This window comes from Coregonus lavaretus (genome assembly GCF_964263955.1).
Source record: "Coregonus lavaretus genome assembly, chromosome: 21".
Taxonomy (NCBI): domain Eukaryota; kingdom Metazoa; phylum Chordata; class Actinopteri; order Salmoniformes; family Salmonidae; genus Coregonus; species Coregonus lavaretus.
This window is the reverse complement of record NC_140008.1, coordinates 21011010-21033252: the sequence shown is the minus strand read 5'-3', so window position 1 is coordinate 21033252 and position 22243 is coordinate 21011010. Positions and strand designations below refer to the sequence as shown.

The 22243-nt window shown below is 41.6% G+C and overlaps 1 protein-coding gene across 6 annotated transcripts; it reads right to left on the bottom strand.

Annotated features, from left to right (window-relative positions):
* Positions 1-1447: 1447 nt before the first annotated feature.
* On the bottom strand, positions 1448-9523 carry LOC311148883 (RNA-binding protein FXR1-like; the record flags this gene model as incomplete). Of its 6 annotated transcripts, none has more annotated exons than XR_014614964.1 (9): positions 1448-2435; positions 2964-3029; positions 3414-4123; positions 4275-4475; positions 4726-4802; positions 4936-5084; positions 5241-5312; positions 5403-5496; positions 9459-9520. XR_014614964.1 is itself a non-coding variant. In XM_084185895.1 (8 exons), 8 exons carry the CDS (start codon positions 9507-9509, stop codon positions 3897-3899), a joined length of 924 nt encoding a protein of 307 aa, XP_084042021.1. In that variant the 3' UTR covers positions 1448-3896. The 6 variants fall into 6 exon arrangements, 2 of the variants coding, with proteins under 2 accessions (XP_084042021.1, XP_084042020.1); XR_014614965.1 differs by having other exon boundaries at positions 3732-4123; XR_014614963.1 differs by having other exon boundaries at positions 2964-4123; positions 9459-9523.
* Positions 9524-22243: the final 12720 nt, after the last annotated feature.

The window sequence follows — 22243 nt, the reverse complement described above, 5'->3', positions numbered from 1 at the left end:
GGTTGTGAGGCCGGTTGGACGTACTGCCAAATTCTCTAAAACGACGGAGGCAGTTTAAGGTAGAGAAATTAACATTTAATTCTCTGGCAACAGCTCTGGTGGACATTCCTGCAGTCAGCATGCCAATTGCACACTCCCTCAAAACTTCAGACATCTTGCGGTATTGTGTTGTGTGACAACTGCACATTTTAAAGTGGCCTTTTATTGTCCCCAGCACAAGGTGCGCCTGTGTAATGATCATGCTGTTTAATCAGCTTCTTAATATGTCACACCTGTCAGGTTGATGGATTATCTTGGCAAAGGAGAAATGCTCACTAACAGGGATGTAAACAAATTTGTGCACAAAATTTGAGACGCTTTTTGTGTGTATGGAACATTTCTGGGATTTTTTATATCGGCTCATGAAACATGGGACCAACACTTTACATGTTGCGTTTATATATTTGTTCAGTGTAGTTAGTTCAAACTTTGAGTTGAACAAAAGTTATGGATGATTGTGACAATAAAATGATGGTACTTCATTCAGGTCGCTATGCCATGCAGGCCATGAAACCCCAAATGATGCAAGCTATGCAGTTTTCCCAAATCAGTAAGATTTTATGGGCTTTCACATGTGTGTTGTCCTCTTCAACAAGGTTTCCCAAACTCCGTCCTGGGGTCCTCCCTGGGTGCACGTTTTGGATTCAAATAACCAACTCATCAAGCTTTGATTATTTGAATCAGCTGTGTCCTTCTAGGGCAAAAACCAAAACGTGCAACCAAGGGGGCCCCACGACCGAGTTTGGGAAACCCTGCTCTACAAGACACCATGGCATTACTCGCATCTGTGGTACAATTGTAACGGTCTTGTTGCAGGCTTTTGGTGGTGGATACTACAGAGGTGGATTTTATTTTAAAAATTAACAAGTGAGAGGCTTCGCTCGTTCTAGGAGTCGGTACTGTAAATGTCACTGGGTGTGTGATAGTGCAATAAAGTCCACCATTTGCCTATTGTTGTGTCCCGTCTAACAAGATCAGAGAAGCCCACAGAAAACAGATTATTCTAAATCACCTCGATAGATGTTTGAGAATTATTGTTTCTTGAGGAACTAGTAAAACTCTTTCCAAACAGATATTTGCTTTTATTTAGAGCCGCACGCATGACTGTAAGTCGCTTTGGATAAAGCGTCTGCTAAATGGCATATTATTATTCAGCTTGTAAAATGTAATTTGGATCACAAATGCATGGTTTTTTTTTTCGTTTGCAGGTGGATCACCATATCTTGCAGCTAAAATATATGAAGCGAATAATTTACTTGATGGACAAATAAATCACAATCACGTTGTACTTGATGGTTGGGCCCAGGGGGTTTTCTTATTCATTGTGCACAAATCATATATTAAAAGAGACTAGTCTTGCTCTGTACTTCACTCATATTCTCAGGACAAAAAGTAGACCTGACAAAAATGGTTTTGGATCTAGATGAAAGATCAGGTTTTATTTAAGAACTACTGGCATACAAAACATATTGCATATCAAACAACCAGAATGATCATTAAAAAAAAGACAGTTTTTTAACCAAAATCTGGAAATTGACCTCAGTAGTCCAAATTTTCACCTGCATAAAAATACGGTTGTTCCACCAGTTTAGTGTTAACAGCCTTTTAAATACTGTACATTTTCAAATAAATAAACAAAATAAAGCTCCTTCATGAGACGAGTTACTGCCACCATCATTCCAGCCCCTGGTGGGTGCATGAGAAACAGAATCCCAGTGTACAGATTCATCACTGTGGAGTGTCGTTCAGCATAAACAAATGGGACAAGAACAGACAGACCAGTTTCCAGACTACCGTGTCTCTTATGGAAAATACATTTCAATTCAGTGCAACACAATTATTTTTTTTTCCCTCTTCGACTGCATTTCCTAGTTTTCCTCATCTGAAGGTTGCATATTAAAATGTTTACAAAAAAAGCAGCCAAAGCTCCTCAACAAATATTAGGATAACTGGATTCTTCCCACCTTTGTCATCATTGACAAAACTTTTACTACAGCCAGGCAATGTTAAATCTACTATCAAGGCACAACATCTGATCATGTACTTGAAACATACTTTTTTATGTCTCGGTTCAGTGCTAAATCTCCCCCACTGTTCCCCCTGGTTAGGGAACTGAAAAGTGCAGTAGAGAATCTAGAAGTCCATATGTCCATCTTTGGCAAGCTTGTACAATAACTATTGTACGAATGTAGTACAATTAATGAGTTTTATAATGGGTCCATAGATTAGGAGACACTATTCAGGACAGGCTGCTAGTCACATTTCCCTTGGTAACAGACTTTGGCAGCCCTTTCTGTGGAAGCCCTGCCTGGTTCGTCACCTCTTCCATTGCTGGGGCCATTGCTTGTCTTGGCTGATGTGGAGAGGCTGTGCTCTGCAATACACTCAACATGCCCCTGCAGGACACAGCCAAGTAGAAATTGTTACAGAAGCTTGACACTTAATGTTGTGAAATCTGTTGTGAATGTATTATGTTTTTAAAAATGTCTAACTTTCTTAATTTTGCTGGACCCCAGGAAGAGTAGCTTCTGCCAATGGGGATTCATAATAAATACAAATACTTCATGTACCAAAGAGATACACTAAACATGACTGTTTTGATACAATGCTAGAAATTGAAACCAGCCTAGTGGCGATTTCACATACTGTAGCTTCCATGTGCCATGCCCCTGAAGTACGTCAAGCCAAGGGGAAGACATTTACATTCTCATTGCAGGTTTCTGTACACTACCATGTTTCTTTCTCCCCATCACTTGTTTCAGCCAGCTTGTATGTATCAAGCGTCTCAGATTAGGTGTGCTGATTTGCATTTGACATCACATTGAATAAGATGGGAGACCTGATCCTAGATCAGCACTCTTACTCTGAGATGCTTGATACATACAGGCCCTAAAGTTGGATTTGTAGCATTTTTCCAAATTTACCAGTTATTTTTTGGTTCATCTGTCTGCTTTGTGATTCAGCCTGGGACATGTAATCTGCCACTGTAACTGCAAAACAAAGAATGTTAGAACCACTTGCATTGGTAATGAATTAAACTAGATCATCATCATAGCTAATGAAAAATAGCTTACATTCTGTTAAATTCTGAGAAATACAGGCAAGCATCAAATCTAAACAAATAAACAGTAGTCAACCAGTAGCTGACATGTTAGTGAATTGGAGTGGGAACATTTAAAAACAAATGGGACTTCTTGGTGGCCTTTCCTAGGTATCTATTCAGCTTCAAATTGAGAAATTGCAGAGGCTCTCCAGAGCAAATCGATGGTTACTGGTTGAAGCACAGACTTTACTGATAGCCAGGGCAAATGTTAAGCACACTCAGTCATGCTGGTTTTGGTAAACAAACTACAGGCCCGTTCACCACTGGTTACCAGGTTGCTTTTCCTCTGGTGGGCGGACACGAGGTCTACTGCTACGGTAATGCCGCTGTGGTTTAGCTTTTGAGTCATTTTACATTTTAGTCATTTAGCAGACGCTCTTATCCAGAGCGACATACAGTTAGTGAGTGCATCCGTTTTCATACTGTCATCTATGTGGGGGAGAGTTCGTGCAGAGGCCTCTGTGAGAGCGGATTTCATGAGGATGGACTTGGCACTGGTGTCAATGTGTGTGATTCTATCCTTTTTGGTCTCTGATGAATTGTCCACCGTCTTCTGTAACATTAAATAATTGTATTTTCTAATGCTTACGGGATTATGTTTGTTGAATCCGATTGGCTCCCAGGGCTTGTTACTTTTACTCAGACACTTCTATCCGGAGGGATTGAAGGAGTTTGTGGATGGTACTGATTGAGATGGTAAAAGGCACAACACAAATGTTTAAATGCTGTTGATGACCGTCCTTAAATCAGGTTATCACTGCGAGGACATAGTGAGAATGGCCTTGGTAAGTCCTGCATCACAGAGGGAAGCGTTGTCCGAATCGCTCATGCCTTCAATGGCTGTTGTGTCCTCAGCAGCCCGGCGGGAGCAGCGGCGGCAGTTTGTGTTGAAGTTGGAGTCGCTTGCATCAGTGTCGGCCGTCTGGTCTGTTTCTGTGTTGTCAAGCACACTGTATGGGTTGCCATCAGGATCCTTTAGAGCTGCAAAGTTAGCAAATAGTTTAATATTTAATACCTATAGTTTTAGAGGAACAATTCATAAACCTATTCACATGATAAACATAGGGGATAATGCAAATAATGTTTGATGTCATCAGCATGTGTATGACCCATCAATTGTATGCAGCCGTACCGGTGTTGGTGGCTCCTCTCCCTGCTCCTCGACCCCTGCCACTGGGCTCTCCTCTCCCCCTCCCTGGACCAGCTCTCCTCCTGCTGTCTCTCTGTGGCCAGGTACCCCTCTCAGGTTCCTCTCCCAACAGGGACCAGTCACTCAGCTCATCCTTCCGCTCAGAGTCAGTCTCAGAGGCATTGGATTGCTCAGAGTTTGTGCCTGAAAGTCAAACATATCTTTTTAATACCACATGGCTGATAATGCTATAGTCCAACGGGAAGTTATGTCCCAATATCAATATTACCTTCCCTAGATTGTGTCTTGCAACTTTCAATTGACCACCTGATAGGCTGTGGTGTACCCAATTGTCATACTTGAGTAAAAGTAAAGATACCTTAATAGAAAATGACTCAAGTAAAAGTCAGTCACCCAGTAAAATACTACTTGAGTAAAAGTCTAAAAGTATTACTTGTTTCTGGACAGTAGACAATCCGACAAGCTCCCACTGCCTTTTTGAAATATTTATGCGCTTGTTCACTTTCGCACCTAAAGTAAAATAAACTATAAATCAGATTCTGAACTCTAATGCATGTAAATAACACTAACACATGTAAATAAAAACCAACCAATAACTAGCCTATATCCCAATCAGAAATTACTTTTAAATAAACGTACATACGCTGCTTTCAGATCATCAGGAACGGGAACTGTGCATTTGAAGAAGGAGCTCTTTGACACCCCCTTGTTGACATTCACAGGCCGGAGACGTTCAAAGGTGACTATTTCATTGTACGTGGCGTCACAGGCAGCATACTCGATCACATAGAACTACACAGTAAACACAACACAGGTTACATTTGTGTTGCATGAAACGGACAAACGTAATATCAGGATAAGGAAATCACAGGATAAACATCAAAGAAACATCCTCTCGCAAATGACATTCTGGGACCAGTGAAATTGTAACCACAGATAACTACTCACATCTCCCTTCATCATGCGCACTTTGGCAAGCCACCAGCCACATGGCTCCTGCTCATTGGCCCGGGAGAAGATCTGGTACAGAGATAAAGATAATTCGAAATAAGATATCCTGAGGAAAAAGTGTCTGTTAAATCTAAAAGAAGATAGAGAGCCAGTTCTCACCTCCACCTCTTCTCCCTCCCCGATGTCCTTTTTACCGTCGGCTGGAGGTGGCATCCGCACATCACTAAAGGGAACTTGTCTCTCAGGTTGCCAACTTTATTAAAGGAGAATTTATCTTTTTTTACAACCAAATCTTTATTTTTGATGTAAATGGCATGTTATAGATGGGTCCAGACACTTTTTTTGCAATTTCACTTGCTTTTTTAGAAACTTACCCCAACCATCGATTCACTTCCTCATCCTTGTTTTGCAGTACGGGCGCTCTGAAAAAAACGAACAAATACTCAGAAAACCCCCAAATACGTTGTTTTAGAAACGGAAACGCTCTCAGTATAGTGATGCAGGTCTTTAGATGTTGTACACATGAAAATGTGTCATTCAGAACTTTATCCGCAACGTTACATTCCATTTTCTGCGACTCAATCCATTTCCCCTATACAGCTGTTCCATTCTCCGTGTAGCCTGCTGCTAGAATGGACGGAGAGGTATCACAAAATGGAATATAACGCTGTGGATAAAGTTCGGAATTACACATTTTCATGTGTACGACATCTAAAGACCTGCATCACTTTTCAGTTTCTAAAATAACATATTTGGCAGGTTTTTTTAGATTTTTTGTTCACGTTTTTTCAGAGACCGGTACTGCACAACGAGGATGAGGAAGTGAATCGCTGGTTGGGGTAAGTATCTCAAAAACAAGTGAAATCGCAAAAGAAAAGTGTCTGGACCCTTCTATAACATTCCATTTACATCAAACAGAGATTTGGTTGTAAAAAAGCTAAATTCTCCTTTAATAACAACAAACATTTAGATCAGTATCATAAAGTTATGCCCATCAACAAAATGATACCACCGTCATTCCAACATAGATGACTACAAAATACACTACAACCCCAGAAGAACCTATGAATGCAACCCTTACTTGTTCTCAAAGGCAATAGTGAGTGAATCATCATGGACATCTTTGACAAATCCCTAGAGACATTTACATTTACATTTTAGTCATTTAGCAGACGCTCTTATCCAGAGCGACTTACAGTCAGTGAATACATATTTTTTTATACTGGCCCCCCGTGGGAATTGAACCCACAACCCTGACATTGCAAATGCCATGCTCTATCAACTGAGCTACATCCCTGCCGGCCATTCCCTCCCCTACCCTGGACGACGCTGGGACAATTGTGCGCCGCCCATGAGTCTCCCGGTCGCGGCCGGCTGCGACAGAGCCTGGATTCGAACCAGGATCTCTAGTGGCACAGTTTACACTGCGATGCAGTGCCTTAGACCACTGCGCCACTCAGGAGACACACTCAGAGAAAGGACAGCCGTGGGTTCAGAAGTACTCCCCCCCCCCCAGAATATAAACGTTACTGGCATAGTAGGGAACATCAACATACAACACTTTAGTATAGTCCCGTGTAGCTCAGTTGGTAGAGCATGGCGTTTGCAATGCCAGGGTTGTGGGTTCGATTCCCACGGGGGGCCAGTATGAAAATGTATGCACTCACTAACTGTAAGTCGCTCTGGATAAGAGCGTCTGCTAAATGACTAAAATGTAATGTATAGGCCAGGGGTTCTTAAATCTTTTCAGCTCTAGACTCGAAAGCAAAATTGACCATCCTCCCGTGACCCAAATCGTCTTTCAATGTCCCAAATTAAGAATAACTATTCTCATAACTCGCGATCCACCTCTCACATGCCCAGGGCCCACTTTTGGTCCCAACCCATAGCTTAAGAAACCTTGGTATAGGCTGCTATTCTATTCTAGCCCAGAGTTTCTAGGTCTAGTCTTATAACATATATCCCTCCTTGCGAGATATTTGCCGACACCTTTCCCACATCCAAGTAGGGCTGGGAGATATGGTCTAAAATTCTTATCAAGATATACACGACCAAAAGTATGTGGACACCTGCTTGTCGAACATCTAATTCCAAAATCATGGGCATTAATATGGAGTTGGTCCCTCCTTTGCTGCTATAACAGCCTCCACTCTTCTGGGAAGGCTTTCCACTAGATGTTGGAACATTGCTGCGGGGACTTGCTTCCATTCAGCCACAAGAGCATTAGTGACATCGGGAATTGATGTTAGGCGATTAGGCCTGGCTCGCAGTCTGTGTTCCAATTAATCCCAAAGGTGTTCGATGGGGTTGAGGTCAGGGCTCTGTGCAGGCCAGTCAAGTTCTTCCACACAGGTCTCGACAAACCATTTCTGTATGGACCTCGATTTGTGCACATGGGCATTGTGATGCTGAAACATGAAAGGGCCTTCCCCAAACTGTTGCCACAAAGTTGGAAGCACAGAATCGTCTAGAATGTCATTGTATACTGTACTGTAGCGTTAAGATTTCCCTTCACTGGAGCTAAGGGGCCTAGCCCGAACCATGAAACTTTAACGTTGGCACTTTGCATTGGGGCAGGTAGCGTTCTCCAGGCATCCGCCAAACCCAGATTTGTCCGTCAGACTGCCAGATGGTGAAGTGTGATTCACCACTCCAGAGAACGCGTTTCCACTGCTCCAGAGTCCAATGGCTGCGAGCTTTACACCACTCCAGCCAATGCTTGGCCCTGTGCATGATGATCTTAGGCATGCATGTGTGTGGCTGCTCAGCCATGGAAACCCATTTCCTGAAGCTTCCGATGAACAGTTATTGTGCTGATGTTGCTTCCAGAGGCAGTTTGGAACTCGGTAGTGAGTGTTGCAACCGAGGACAGACGATTGTTAAGCGCTACATGCTTCAGCACTCGAAGGTCCCGTTCTGTGAGTTTGTGTGGCCTACCACGTCAAGGCTGAGCCGTTGTTGCGCCTAGACGTTTCCACTTCACAATAACAGCATTTACAGTTGACCAGGGCAGCTGTAGCAGGGCAGAAATTTGACAAACTGACTTGTTGGAAAGGTGGCATCTGTGCCACGTTGAAAGTCACTGAGCTCTTCAATAAGGCCATTCTACTGCCAATGTTTGTCTATGGAGATTGCATGACTGTGTGCTTGATTTTATACACCTGTCAGCAACGGGTGTGGCTGAAATAGCCGAATCCACTCATTTGAAGGGGTGTCCACATACTTTTATATATAGTGTATGTTCTTGAATGAAAGGGTAAGTATAAACAACATTTCAGCTAGCTGGCTACCTAGCAATACGTTTCCCTATTCAGACTTAACTGAGGAGCAAATGAAAACATTAGCGAGCTGGCTATAATTGAAAAATTAATTTAACAAACTTTTAAAGTTGCACTATGCAGAAATCTAGCTGCCATTTCCTGGTTGCTAAAATTCTAATAGTTCTCCTAATTTCAGTTTGTGACAAGACAAGCAAGTATAGTGTAGAGAATCATTGTACCATCTAAACCGCTGTGAAATATATTTTCCATAACGAAAAAATATTGTATTTTCAGCTGGTGTACAAAACCGAGTAAGTAAGTAAGTAAAAGAAGCAAAAATGAAAAATACAAATGGCAAGCATAGAAATACCCCACATAGAACAGATCTACCGCTTCTTAGAATTTAAATGAGAACGACAGATCTATAACTCACTTATGTGAATTTCGTCAGGTACCCCAAACAGTTACATATTGCAACTTTAATTTTGAAATGGTTTGATTTATAACGCATATGGTTAGCACATAGTGTATGAAGTTACCCAGATCAATAATCTGATTCAAGAAGAGAAAAACCAAGAAAGGAGCAACCAAACTAAATTACCTAGCTAGCTACCGTTCCTGTTTGATGATGCTAGCCAGCTAATGACGTTAGCTAGCTAGTTAAACATTCTCAATGTTTTCATTCAAGACAGTAGCGTTAGTTGTTGAATTAGCCAGCTAATATTGTAATCCTCGAAGACAAACAGACTAGATGCCAACTATATTTGGTCTTGAAGCTAACGTTAGCTTACCAGCTAGCTAAAAAACCGTCATTAGACGTGTTGAAAACACAAGTCTCTAGCTTAGTGTATGTGGCTAGCTTACGTATATGTACTATAGAAGGGAACTGATGTGTGTGCCATGTTTTATAAACATTATCATGGTTCGTTTACATGAATATTATGAATTGATTTACCTTAAAATAAGCTCTGTTGGATCCACGAAACTCCACCGTCAGTTCCTCCATGTTGGACATGCAATGCATGCCGGGGTGACGTGTCCAAACAATTGGGATAGCTACTTGCAAGTACATAGGCCAAGTTGAATGTTTGCACATAATTCATATGATTGTTATAACTCAAGATTCAGAAATACCAAACAAGGTTGTAACTGTTCGTAACATATACCTAAATGTAACAGGTTAAGTTAGCTAAATGGAAACATATGAGAATAATTTGACACACACACATACAATGCATTCGGAAAGTATTCAGACCCCTTCCCTTTTTCCAGATTTTGAGAAGCCACACCTCAGTAAAAGGCACATGACAGCCCGCTTGGAGTTTGCCAAAAGGCACCTAAAGGACTCTCAGACCATGAGAAACAAGACTCTCTGTTCTGATGAAACCAATATTGAATTATTTGGCCTGAATACCAAAGGTCACTTCTGGAGGAAACCAGGCACCATTCCTACGGTGAAGAATGGTGGTGGCAGCATCATGCTGTGGGTATGTTTTTCAGCAGCAGGGACTGGGAGACTAGTCAGGATCGAGGGAAAGATGAACGGAGCAAAGTACAGCGAGATCCTTGATGAAAACGCTCGTCGGATGTGGCAGGGCTTGAAAACTATTACAGACTACAAAGGGAAGCACAGCCGCGAGCTGCCCAGTGACACAAGCCTACCAGACGAGCTAAACCACTTCTATGCTCGCTTCGAGGCAAGCAACACTGAAGTATGCATGAGAGCACCAGCTATTCCGGATGACTATGTGATCACGCTCTCCATAGCCGATGTGAGTAAGACAGGTCACCATTCACAAGGCCGCAGGGCCAGACGGATTACCAGGACGTGTACTCCGAGCATGTGCTGACCAACTGGCAAGTGTCTTCACTGACATTTTCAACAGGTCCCTAACTGTGTCTGTAATACCAACATGTTTCAAGCAGACCACCATAGTCCCCGTGCCCAAGGACACTAAGATAACCTGCCTAAATGACTGCCGACCCGTAGCACTGACGTCTGTAGCCATGAAGTGCTTTGAAAGGCTGGTCATGGCTCACATCAACACCATTATCCTAGAAACACTAGACCCACTCCAATTTACATACCGCCCCAACAGATCCACAGATGATGCAATCTCTATTGCACTCCACACTGCCCTTTCCCACCTGGACAAGAGGAACACCTACGTGAGAATGCTATTCATTGACTACAGCTCAGCGTTCAACACCATAGTGCCCTCAAAGCTCATCACTAAGCTAAGGATCCTGGGACTAAACTCCTCCCCCTGCAACTGGATCCTGGACTTCCAGACGGGCCGCCCCCAGGTGGTAAGGGTAGGTAACAACACATCTGCCACGCTGATCCTCAACACGGGGGCCCCTCAGGGGTGCGTGCTCAGTCCCCTCCTGTACTCCCTGTTCACCCATGACTGCATAGCCAGGCATGACTCCAACACCATCATTAAGTTTGCCGACGACACAACAGTGGTAGGCCTGATCACCGACAATGATGAGACAGCCTATAGGGAGGAGGTCAGAGACCTGGCCGTGTGGTGCCAGGATAACAACCTCTCCCTCAATGTGACCAAGACAAAGGAGATGATTGTGGACTATAGGAAAAAGAAGAGGACTGAGCATGCCCCAATTCTCATCGACAGGGCTGTAGTGCAGCAGGTTGAGCGCGTCAAGTTTCTTGGTGTCCACATCACCAACAAACTATCATGGCGCAGCGGTCTAAGGCACTGCATCTCAGTACTTGAGGCGTCACTACAGACCCCCTGGTTCGATTCCAGGCTGTATCACAACTGGCCGTGATTGGGAGTCCCATAGGGCGGCATACAATTGGCCCAGTGTCATCCGGGTTTAGCCGGTGTAGGCCGTCATTGTAAATAAGAATTTGTTCTTAACTGACTTGCCTAGTTAAATAAAGATCAAATAAATAAATAAATAAAAATTAAAAAAACACACCAAGACAGTCGTGAAGAGGGCACGACAAAGCCTATTCCCCCTCAGGAGACTGAAAAGATTTGGCATGGGTCCTCAGATCCTCAAAAGGTTCTACAGCTGCACCATCGAGAGCATCCTGACTGGTTGCATCACCGCCTGGTATGGCAACTGCTTGGCCTCTGACCTCAAGGCACTACAGAGGGTAGTGCGTACGGCCCAGTACATCACTGGGGCCAAGCTTCCTGCCATCCAGGACCTCTATACCAGGCGGTGTCAAAGGAAGGCCCTCAAAATTGTCAAAGACTCCAGCCACTCTAGTCATAGACTGTTCTCTCTGCTACCGCACGGAAAGCGGTACCGGAGCACCAAGTCGAGGTCCAAAAGGCTTCTCAACAGCTTCTACCCCCAAGCCATAAGACTCCTGAACAGCTAATCATGGGTACCCTGACTATTTGCACTGCCCCCCACCCCATCTTTCTACGCTGCTGCTACTTTCTACGCTGCTGCTAGTCACTTTAACTCTACCCACATGTACATATTACCTCAACTACCTCAACTAGCCGGTGCCCCCGCACATTGACTCTGCACTGGTACCCCCCTGTATATAGCCTCCCTACTGTTATTTTATTTTACTTCTGCTCTTTTTTTCTCAACACTTTTTTGTTGTTGTTTTATTTTACTTTTTTATAAAAACATAAATGCATTGTTGGTTAAGGGTTGTAAGTAAGCATTTCACAGTAATGTCTACACCTGTTGTATTCGGTGCATGTGGCAAATAAAATTTGATTTGATTTGATTCATGCTCCAAAGCGCTCAGGACCTCAGATTGGGGGGGAAGATTCACCTTCCAACAGGACAACGACCCTAAGCGCACAGCCAAAACAACGCAGGAGTAGCTTCGGGACAAGTCTCTGAATGTCTTTGAGTGGCCCAGCCAGAGCCCAGACTTGAACCCGATTGAACATCTCTGGAGAGACCTGAAAATAGCTGTGAAGCGACGCTCCCCATCCAACCTGACAGAGCTTGAGAGGATCTGCAGAGAAGAATGGGAGAAACTCCCCAAATACAGGTGTGCCAAGCTTGTAGCATCATTCCCAAGAAGATTCGAGGCTGTAATCGCTGTCAAAAGTGCTTCAACAAAGTACTGAGTAAAGGGTCTGAATACTTATGTAAATGTGATATTTCAGATTATAATAATATATTTATTTTCTGCAGAAATTTCTAAAAACCTGTTTTTGCTTTGTCATTATGGGGTATTGTGTGTAGATTGACGAGGGGAAAAAACAATATAATCCATTTTAGAATAAGGCTTTAAACTTTTTCATTATGGGGTTTTGTGTGTAGATTGATGAGAAAAAAAATATTTAATCAATTTTAGGATAAGGCTGTAATGTAATAACATTTGGAAAAAGTCAACAGGTCTGAATACTTTCTGAATGCACTGTAGGTATTCAGGCCCTTTGCTATGACACTCAAAATTGAGCTCAGGTGCATCCTGTTTTCATTGATCATCCTTGCCATGTTTCTACAACTTGATTAAAGTCCACCTGTGGTAAATTAAATTGATTGGACATGATTTGAAACCTGACAGAGCTTGAGAGGATCTGCACAGAAGAATGGGAGAAACTGCCCAAATACAGGTGTGCCAAGCTTGTAGCCTCATACCCGAGAAGACTCAATGCTGTTATCGCTGCCAAAGGTGCTTCAACAAAGTACTGAGTACAGGGTCTGAATACCTATGTAAATGTGATATTTCCGTAATTATTTTTTTTTTTTTACATTTGCAAAAATGTCTAAAAACATTTTTTGCTTTGCCATCATGGGGTATTGTGTGTAGATTGATGAGGGGGGGGGGGGGGGGGGGGGGGACAATTGCATCCATTTTAGAATAAGGCTGTAACAAAATGTGGAAAAAGGCTAGAATGATTCTAAATCATTGTTTCAATCTGATCCCATGCAATGTTTTTTTACAACTCTTTTGTGACATCTAGTGGCTGATATCAAAGCTTTTCAAATAACAGTCCTAATTGTACAGGGACTTTTTTCAGAAAGCAATTATACAGGAGAATGCATACTATATTTTTCAGAAAATCTGTTCTGTAGAAAATATTAAATGATGGGTCGTTCCACCAAATGAGTACCTTTTTGGTAGTGTAACTTCATCCAAAAATACATTTCACAGATTCTTAACATTCATAAAGAGGACATGTTCAACTTAATATAAAACACATTTTCCCATCTCAAGAGGTTGAATAAAAAAAGTACTATTGTAAGTGCCTATTAAGTGCCAAATAAAGTAACAGGGTTGACGATTTCATCTTAAAATCAGCCATAAATCCCCTTGTGACAGGGGAAATTGAAGTTTGTTGTGTCCAACAGGGAGGGGCAAGTGAATGCAAGCTTTACATAACATTTACATTGTTAAAACGTTTGTCTATGGGTAACAGGGTTGACGTGTTTGTTATGCTCTACTCGCTCAGTTTTCCACCACAAAACACCAGAGAATACCTATGTAAACACACCAAGACAGTCGTGAAGAGGGCACGACAAAGCTTATTCCCCCTCAGGAGACTGAAAAGATTTGGCATGGGTTCTCAGATCCTCAAAAAGTTATACAGCTGCACCATTTAGAGCATCCTGACTAGTTGCATCACCGCCTGGTATGGCAAATGCTCGGCCTCCGACCGCAAGGCACTACAGAGGGTAGTGCGTACGGCCCAGTACATCACTGGGGCCAAGCTTCCTGCCATCCAGGACCTCTATACCAGGCGGTGTCAGAGGAAGGCCCTCAAAATTGTCAAAGACTCCAGCCACCCTAGTCATAGACTGTTCTCTCTGCTACCACACGGCAAGCGGTACCGGAGCGCCAAGTCTAGGTCCAAAAGGCTTCTCAACAGCTTCTACCCCCAAGCCATAAGACTCCTGAACAGCTAATCATGGCTACCCGGACTATTTGCACTGCCCCCCCCACACCCCCCCCATATTTTTACGCTGCTGCTACTCTTAATTATTTATGCATAGTCACTTTAACTCTACCCACATGTACCTATTACCTCAACTACCTCAACTAGCTGGTGCCCCCACACATTGACTCTGCCGGAACCCCCATGTATACAGTGAGGGAAAAAAGAATTTGATCCCCTGCTGATTTTGTACGTTTGCCCAATGACAAAGACATGATCAGTCTATAATTTTATTGGTAGGTTTATTTGAACAGTGAGAGACAGAATAAAAAAAAAAAATCCAGAAAAACACACGTCAAAAATGTTATAAATTGATTTGCATTTTAATGAGGGAAATAAGTATTTGACCCCTCTGCAAAACATGACTTAGTACTTGGTGGCAAAACCCTTGTTGGCAATCACAGAGGTCAGACGTTTCTTGTAGTTGGCCACCAGGTTTGCACACATCTCAGGAGGGATTTTGTCCCACTCCTCTTTGCAGATCTTCTCCAAGTCATTAAGGTTTCGAGGCTGACGTTTGGCAACTCGAACCTTCAGCTCCCTCCACAGATTTTCTATGGGATTAAGGTCTGGAGACTGGCTAGGCCACTCCAGGACCTTAATGTGCTTCTTCTTGAGCCACTCCTTTGTTGCCTTGGCTGTGTGTTTTGGGTCATTGTTATGCTGGAATACCCATCCACAACCCATTTTCAATGCCCTGGCTGAGGGAAGGAGGTTCTCACCCAAGATTTGACAGTACATGGCCCCGTCCATCGTCCCTTTGATGCGGTGAAGTTGTCCTGTCCCCTTAGCAGAAAAACACCCCCAAAGCATAATGTTTCCACCTCCATGTTTGACGGTGGGGATGGTGTTCTTGGGGTCATAGGCAGCATTCCTCCTCCTCCAAACACGGCGAGTTGAGTTGATGCCAAAGACCTCGATTTTGGTCGCATCTGACCACAACACTTTCACCCAGTTCTCCTCTGAATCATTCAGATGTTCATTGGCAAACTTCAGACTGCCCTGTATATGTGCTTTCTTGAGCAGGGGGACCTTGCGGGCGCTGCAGGATTTCAGTCATTCACGGCGTAGTGTGTTACCAATTGTTTTCTTGGTGACTATGGTCCCAGCTGCCTTGAGATCATTGACAAGATCCTCCCGTGTAGTTCTGGGCTGATTCCTCACCGTTCTCATGATCATTGCAACTCCACGAGGTGAGATCTTGCATGGAGCCCCAGGCCGAGGGAGATTGACAGTTCTTTTGTGTTTCATCCATTTGCTAATAATCTCACCAACTGTTGTCACCTTCTCACCAAGCTGCTTGGCGATGGTCTTGTAGCCCATTCCAGCCTTGTAGGTCTGCAATCTTGTCCCTGACATACTTGAAGAGCTCTTTGGTATTGGCCATGGTGGAGAGGTTGGAATCTGATTGATTCATTGCTTCTGTGGACAGGTGTCTTTTATACAGGTAACAAGCTGAGATTAGGAGCACTCCCTTTAAGAGTGTGCTCCTAATCTCAGCTCGTTACCTGTATAAAAGACACCTGGGAGCCAGAAATCTTTCTGATTGAGAGGGGGTCAAATACGTATTTCCCTCATTAAAATGCAAATCAATTTATAACATTTTTGACATGCGTTTTTCTGGATTTTTTTGTTGTTATTCTGTCTCTCCCTGTTCAAATAAACCTACCATTAAAATTATAGACTGATCATGTCTTTGTCAGTGGGCAAACGTACAAAATCAGCAGGGGATCAAATAATTTTTTCCCTCACTGTATAGTCTCCCTACTGTTATTTTATTTTACTTCTGCTCTTTTTTTTCTCAACACTCTTTTGTTGTTGTTTTATTTTACTTTTGTATAAAAAAATAAATGCATTGTTGGTTAAGGGCTGTAAGTAAGCATTTCACGGTAATGTCTACAGCTGTTGTATTCGGCGCATGTGGCAAATAACATTTTATTCGATTTGAAATTATAATCTTTAGAAATAACTTTGTCGAAGCAACAAAATAACTAGGGCTTTACAATGATGGTGAAAACCTGGAGAAATGTTGTGGTTAAGCGTGTTAAAATCTTCCTAGAAGTCACAGAGGGTGCACAGAGGCACTTTAGCCAGTCTTTATTCATATAAAAAATCGGATTTATTGAACTTTCCATGTGGTCTACAGTGCAAGTATTAATCCTCCTTGGCGTTTTTCCTATTTTGTTGCATTACAACCTGTAATTTAAATTGAGTTTTATTTGGATTTCATGTAATGGACATACACAAAATAGTCAAAATTGGTGAAGTGAAATGAAAAGAATACAAATTTTCAAAACATTCTAAAAAATAAATAACGGAAAAGTGGTGCGTGCATATGTATTCACCCCCTTTGCTATGAAGCCCTTAAATAAGATCTGGAGCAACCAATTACCTTCAGAAGTCACATAATTAGTTAAATAAAGTCCACCTGTGCGCAATCTAAGTGTCACATGATCTGTCACATGATCTCAGTATATATACACCTGTTCTGAAAGGCCCCAGAGTCTGCAACACCACTAAGCAAGCGTCACCATGAAGACCAAGGAGCTCAGGTCAGGGACAGGTCAGGGACAAAGTTGTGGAGAAGTACAGATCAGGCTTGGGTTATAAAAAAAATATCAGAAACTTTGGGTGAATAGTTATGCACGCTCAAGTTCTGCTTTTTTGTCTTATTTCTTGTTTGTTTCACAATAAAAAAATATGTTGCATCTTCAAAGTGGTAGGCATGTTGGGTAAATCAAATGATACAACCCCCCCCAAAATCCACAAAATAGGAAAAATGCCAAGGGGGGGGGGAATACTTTTGCAAGCCACTGTACAATATATTTTTAAAGGGGGGCTGAACACTTCCTGATTAAGCCTCGGTTTCAATTATCCTCATTAGGAAATGGGACTGAGGGTCTTGGAGTCATGCTTTGATGTGGGTGTCTATTGTATTTCCCGTCCAATGACCACTCAAAATCCACCCACAAGGCCTAAAAACTAGCCCTAAGTTTTTTTTACGCAGCAAGAGAGGAGTTGCCACATTTATCCAATAGGTGTCTCCATAATGATAATTTAAATACAACTGTTAAAATTGCTTTAAATTGTTCTCTACATTTCTCCCTTTGTTATTGGTTAATCTGAACTATAGAAGTGATTGATAGTGAATGGTTAAGACATGAAATGGATTTAACACAGCTCGGAGGGTATATCCGTGGTCGGTGGACCGTTCTGATAAAGAATGCGTTGTTTGCGTCGCCAAGCGGTGCACATGGAAGAATAAAATCAAATTGTTAGATGCTACCACCCCCCTCTATATCAAAACCAAACATGGATGTCACATTGCTCTATAATAATCGTATAAAACAACCACCCATTCACTCACTCACTCCACTCACTGCTTGATAGTCAGCAGTAGCAGGTCACAGTGAAATTAATTTAAAAAATAAAACAGAAATGCAATGGCGGCCGCGGTGCAATTTAGAAGTCGCCCAAAAGCCCGCAACCAATACATTTTCACCCACAACATCGTTTTCAAAGTAGCCCAGTTGCAGGAAAACCACAGACATGGCAACCCTAAGCGTTTGTACTTTCACTCTGCCAAAGCAGTACACAGTAACAGTCACTCACCCTTCTAGATAACATGAAACAGTCTAAACAGGTCTTGTGTCTGGAAGTAACTTAGACTAGCTAGCAAGCTAGCAAACCTTATTTCGCCAATTAGCTTCAGCTAGCGTGGCAAAATTGGTTTGACTTTGGATAGCCTATCTGTGGGGCTAGTTAGGGGCCGTCAATAAATTACACAATGTAAATGGGACAATATTTTCATGTTGTACATCTTTTAGTTGTCTCAAATGCTTTCAATATTTGTATATGAATTTCTACATTTTATAGTTGGTTTGAGGTTTTTAAGTCATTGAAATTTGGAGCTATTTAATTTTTTAAATATTGCCCCATGTACATTGTGTAATTTACTGATGGTCCCTAACTAGCCCCATAGGGATATCGAATATCAAACCAAATTGACCATGGGCATTAAGATCAGGTTGTGTGCAGCTGGCTGCACTCCGATTCTTACCATTTTAAATTTGTATTTAACCTTTATTTAACTAGGCGAGTCAGTTAAGAACAATGTCTTATTTACAATTACGGCCTACCCCGGCCAAACCCGGACGATGCTGGGCCAATTGTGCGCCGCTCTATGGGACTCCCAATCATGGCCGGGTTTTGATACAGCCTGGAATCAAACCAGGGTCTGTAGTGACGCCTCTAGCATTGAGATGCACCGCTGCGCCACTCGGAATTGATGATTACTTGGGTGCTGCCAGCTCTGGGCAGGATGGAAATAAACCCAACCCAAGGAAAACTGTTACAGTACCCTTAATTCCGTGACATACAGTACCATCTTTTCCTAATTATCTCTCAAATATCCGTTTTGGAGGAGACTGACTTTATGACCAAAATTATCCTATTTACACTTTGTAGTAAAACATTTTACTAGAATATATGCTTCTGACTAATATCGATGCCACATAGGCCATTTTCTACCAGAGAAGTTGCACTCTTTTCGTGGAATGAGACTGATACACAAACACTTTATTTGATATTTGCTGTTATATTAATTTGTGCAGAATTTGCACACTATAAATTCCCTCTAAATTAAAATGTTTCACAGATATCCTATTTGTGAAAACAAACTAATTTCCTCTCACTGTTTCCACAAGAAAATGTAGTGAAAAAAACATAATAGTAAAAGACGTGCAATTTTTTCAACAAAATAGGTATTACAGACATCAATTATGACTGTTGTCATATTTGAGTATTTACAGTATGTTGGTGCACACATGTCCCTGTAAGAAAAAAAATCTAATCAATAAATCAAATGCTTGTGAAAATATTTCACTGGGCTCAAGAGCAATTACCATATAAGCATTTAGGGCCCAGCTGATAGTCTGTCCTCACTTTCAGATTTAAACCAGTTTACGAATTCCATTATGCTAAGCCTCAACACTAGTGGAAATGATGAATGATTATGAAATACATAATCTCCCGTGGTACCATCATTGCAATATGACAGCCGAATTTCATTCATTCATTCATCCTATCCAATTCTTTCCTTATTTAAGAAAGAAAATTACTGGCCCAGTAATCAGATATACAGCAGGGCTGTCTCCAGAGTTAAGCCAACTTCCATTAGGCTTTCAACCTCTCTCACATTTTAGTAAAATGCATGCACATAGAGATACACGTATTCACCATGTCTGACCCGTCATCGTTTTCACATCCCTTATGCTTTGAATCACTCTCATTTGGTCTTAATATTTTGTAAAATATCCTCTTTACAGTAATGGTTGTTTGAAACAGTGCTGTCTTAAGTGGTTTACATAGCTGCATGCTACTTTGCTTGAAACCACACAGTGTAAAACCATAGCTGGCTAAAGAAAAAAACCATAACAGGATTAAAATCTATTACTGTTTGTCCTCAATGCATGTCCAATGTTCCTCCAATCTGTGATGCATTATGGGTATAATTGAAAATTAGTAGTCTTTTTTTGGGAGGGTAATTTATCATGGTTCATTGTTCCACACTGACACTTTAGCCCTGTCTCTAACAAGGCGTTGGTAGCTCGAGGGTTGAGCCATCAGCCATGGAGAGCAATTCTGCTGTAGTGATGCATTTTCGCTGCTTTGTTGCTAATTGTGGCCTCCTTTCTATTGAATTTGAGATGAGTAAAAGAGCTTGTTTGCTTGATGCAGGAGAACTGCTAGGGCCGCTCTCGCCATTATCAAAGATACTCTTGATCTTTTCAAAAGCAGAAAATAGATTTTTCTCCCTGTTCAACAGCAAAAAAGTAATTTGCAATGTGTCCATTAGTTCTTAATTAAAGCAAGATTATGTTGGACTGCAAATCACATCTGCCTTTTCATGATTAAAGGGTGGCATTTTTGGGGCCAAAACTAATTACTAGTCAAAATGAATGAGAATGAAAAAACAGGCATGTTTTTACATTAGATAGTGTGGCCTGTAATTAGATTCAGGCTAATTCCACTATTTCTGCTCCTGTAATGAGACGAGTCTGTCCTCATCTTTTTTATCTTCTTTTGTAGGCCATGCTAACAGCTCCAAATGTACCATTTTTATAACACTGACTGAGAGTTCACATTAATAGATTTTTTCGAGTTACCTGCCACAAGTGCCAAATATGTGAGGGACTAAATTCTTCTTCAAGGCGAGGGGGGAAATGGCTTGATGGGTGAAATGGGAACCCAAGACAATGGTTACAGCTTCTGGGTTTTTGTTGTTGTTTTATAAAAACCTGCCGATTCATTATTAATGGAGAAGAGTGTGTAGTGGCGGCACTGGTTTGTAGTCAGCTGACTTTGGAGCTGGGTTATCAGTTTGTCTTCCACTACTTCAACTCTCTTGTCTCGACTCCTAAAAATGACACTTTTATAACATAAAGGCTGTACCAAAGTCAGTACTGTGGCTGTACTATACTGAAGGTGGTATACTTTTACTGTATGTCCAATTCAGACCTTTTCTCACTCTGTGGTCTTCCATGTTACACCTTGACCTACTCTTCTAAATGTAGAATATGCCACAGGGGGACAGGATGGTCACATTAATGTAAGACCCGCAAGCAACCCAGAGATACAAACAGGATGTATTATGTTCAAGAGAAGCGCATATCCCCTGCCTGTAATACACCATAGATAAATGAGGCTTGTAAGCATAACATGCTTATATGTCAGACATGCCTGATTTATAGTGAGACTGAAAGTGCAGAGTATACATCAACTTCACATACATGCATTTGTAAAGTTTAACATCTTGCAATCAGAAATGGGTCAATATTGATTTCAACTTGAACTTTTACTTATAGTATACTATAAACCTAGTATTGCACATTTAGTAAGTTGTCAACTGATTACTCCTCTGAAAAACGTTCGCTCCCCAAAATGTCTACATGCAATGCGTTTTCACAAGACCAGACCTCCTTTCCTTGCAAAAAATATATGCAGTAGCACTAATTTTTAAGCACAGGAATCGTTCTATTTCTGCTGAAGTGAGATTTTGCTCCACAGTCCGTAGTCGTTCCAGAAATTCAAACCTCATAACATTTCAGCCAAAGCTTATACTAAGCTTGTTAGTATTTCTGATGCAGTGGGTGATATGGCCGCTGCATTACCATAAATCAGCAGAATTAACTATGATCTTCAACAGCATGTTTAAAACTGGCCAACAGAAGTTTGCAATATGTTGCACAGAATATTATGATAACACGCCATAATAAATGTTTATAATCTACTTAGGGCCGGGGTTCAAAATACATTCTATATTAATGCTTTTTCTCCAATTTAACAAAAGTGTTCCACAATCACAAGTGAACATGGACACAAAATGGTTTGGATCAAAAATCTCCCCAAGAACACAGAAATGTTCTAATACTATTTTCTTCGCATAGTGAATGGTGAAATTAATTAATCAACTGTAACAATTGAACAAGTTCCTCTTTTATACCTTTATGTTAGCGTTTTACTTTGGAGGTATTTGAGCAGTGTTAACTACTACTACTACTGTGTGGCTGCATACCGGGAAAGTATTCAAGTTTTGAAACATATTCAAGTTACAGTATGTCTCTCAAGGCAACTTTGGACAGGAGGAAATTAATATGTTATATTATCATAAAAGACCAAGCCATTCTTTGAAAGGGTTACCAGCTTTTTAGGATTCCTTTGTTGACACATACATGTCATATTGGGATTAGCTTTCCATTTGCTGGGACAAACATCTCTTTGAACCCCAGAATCTATACTGGAGGTGCCCAGCCAGAAAATAACATACTTAGACAACAATGGTATCTTA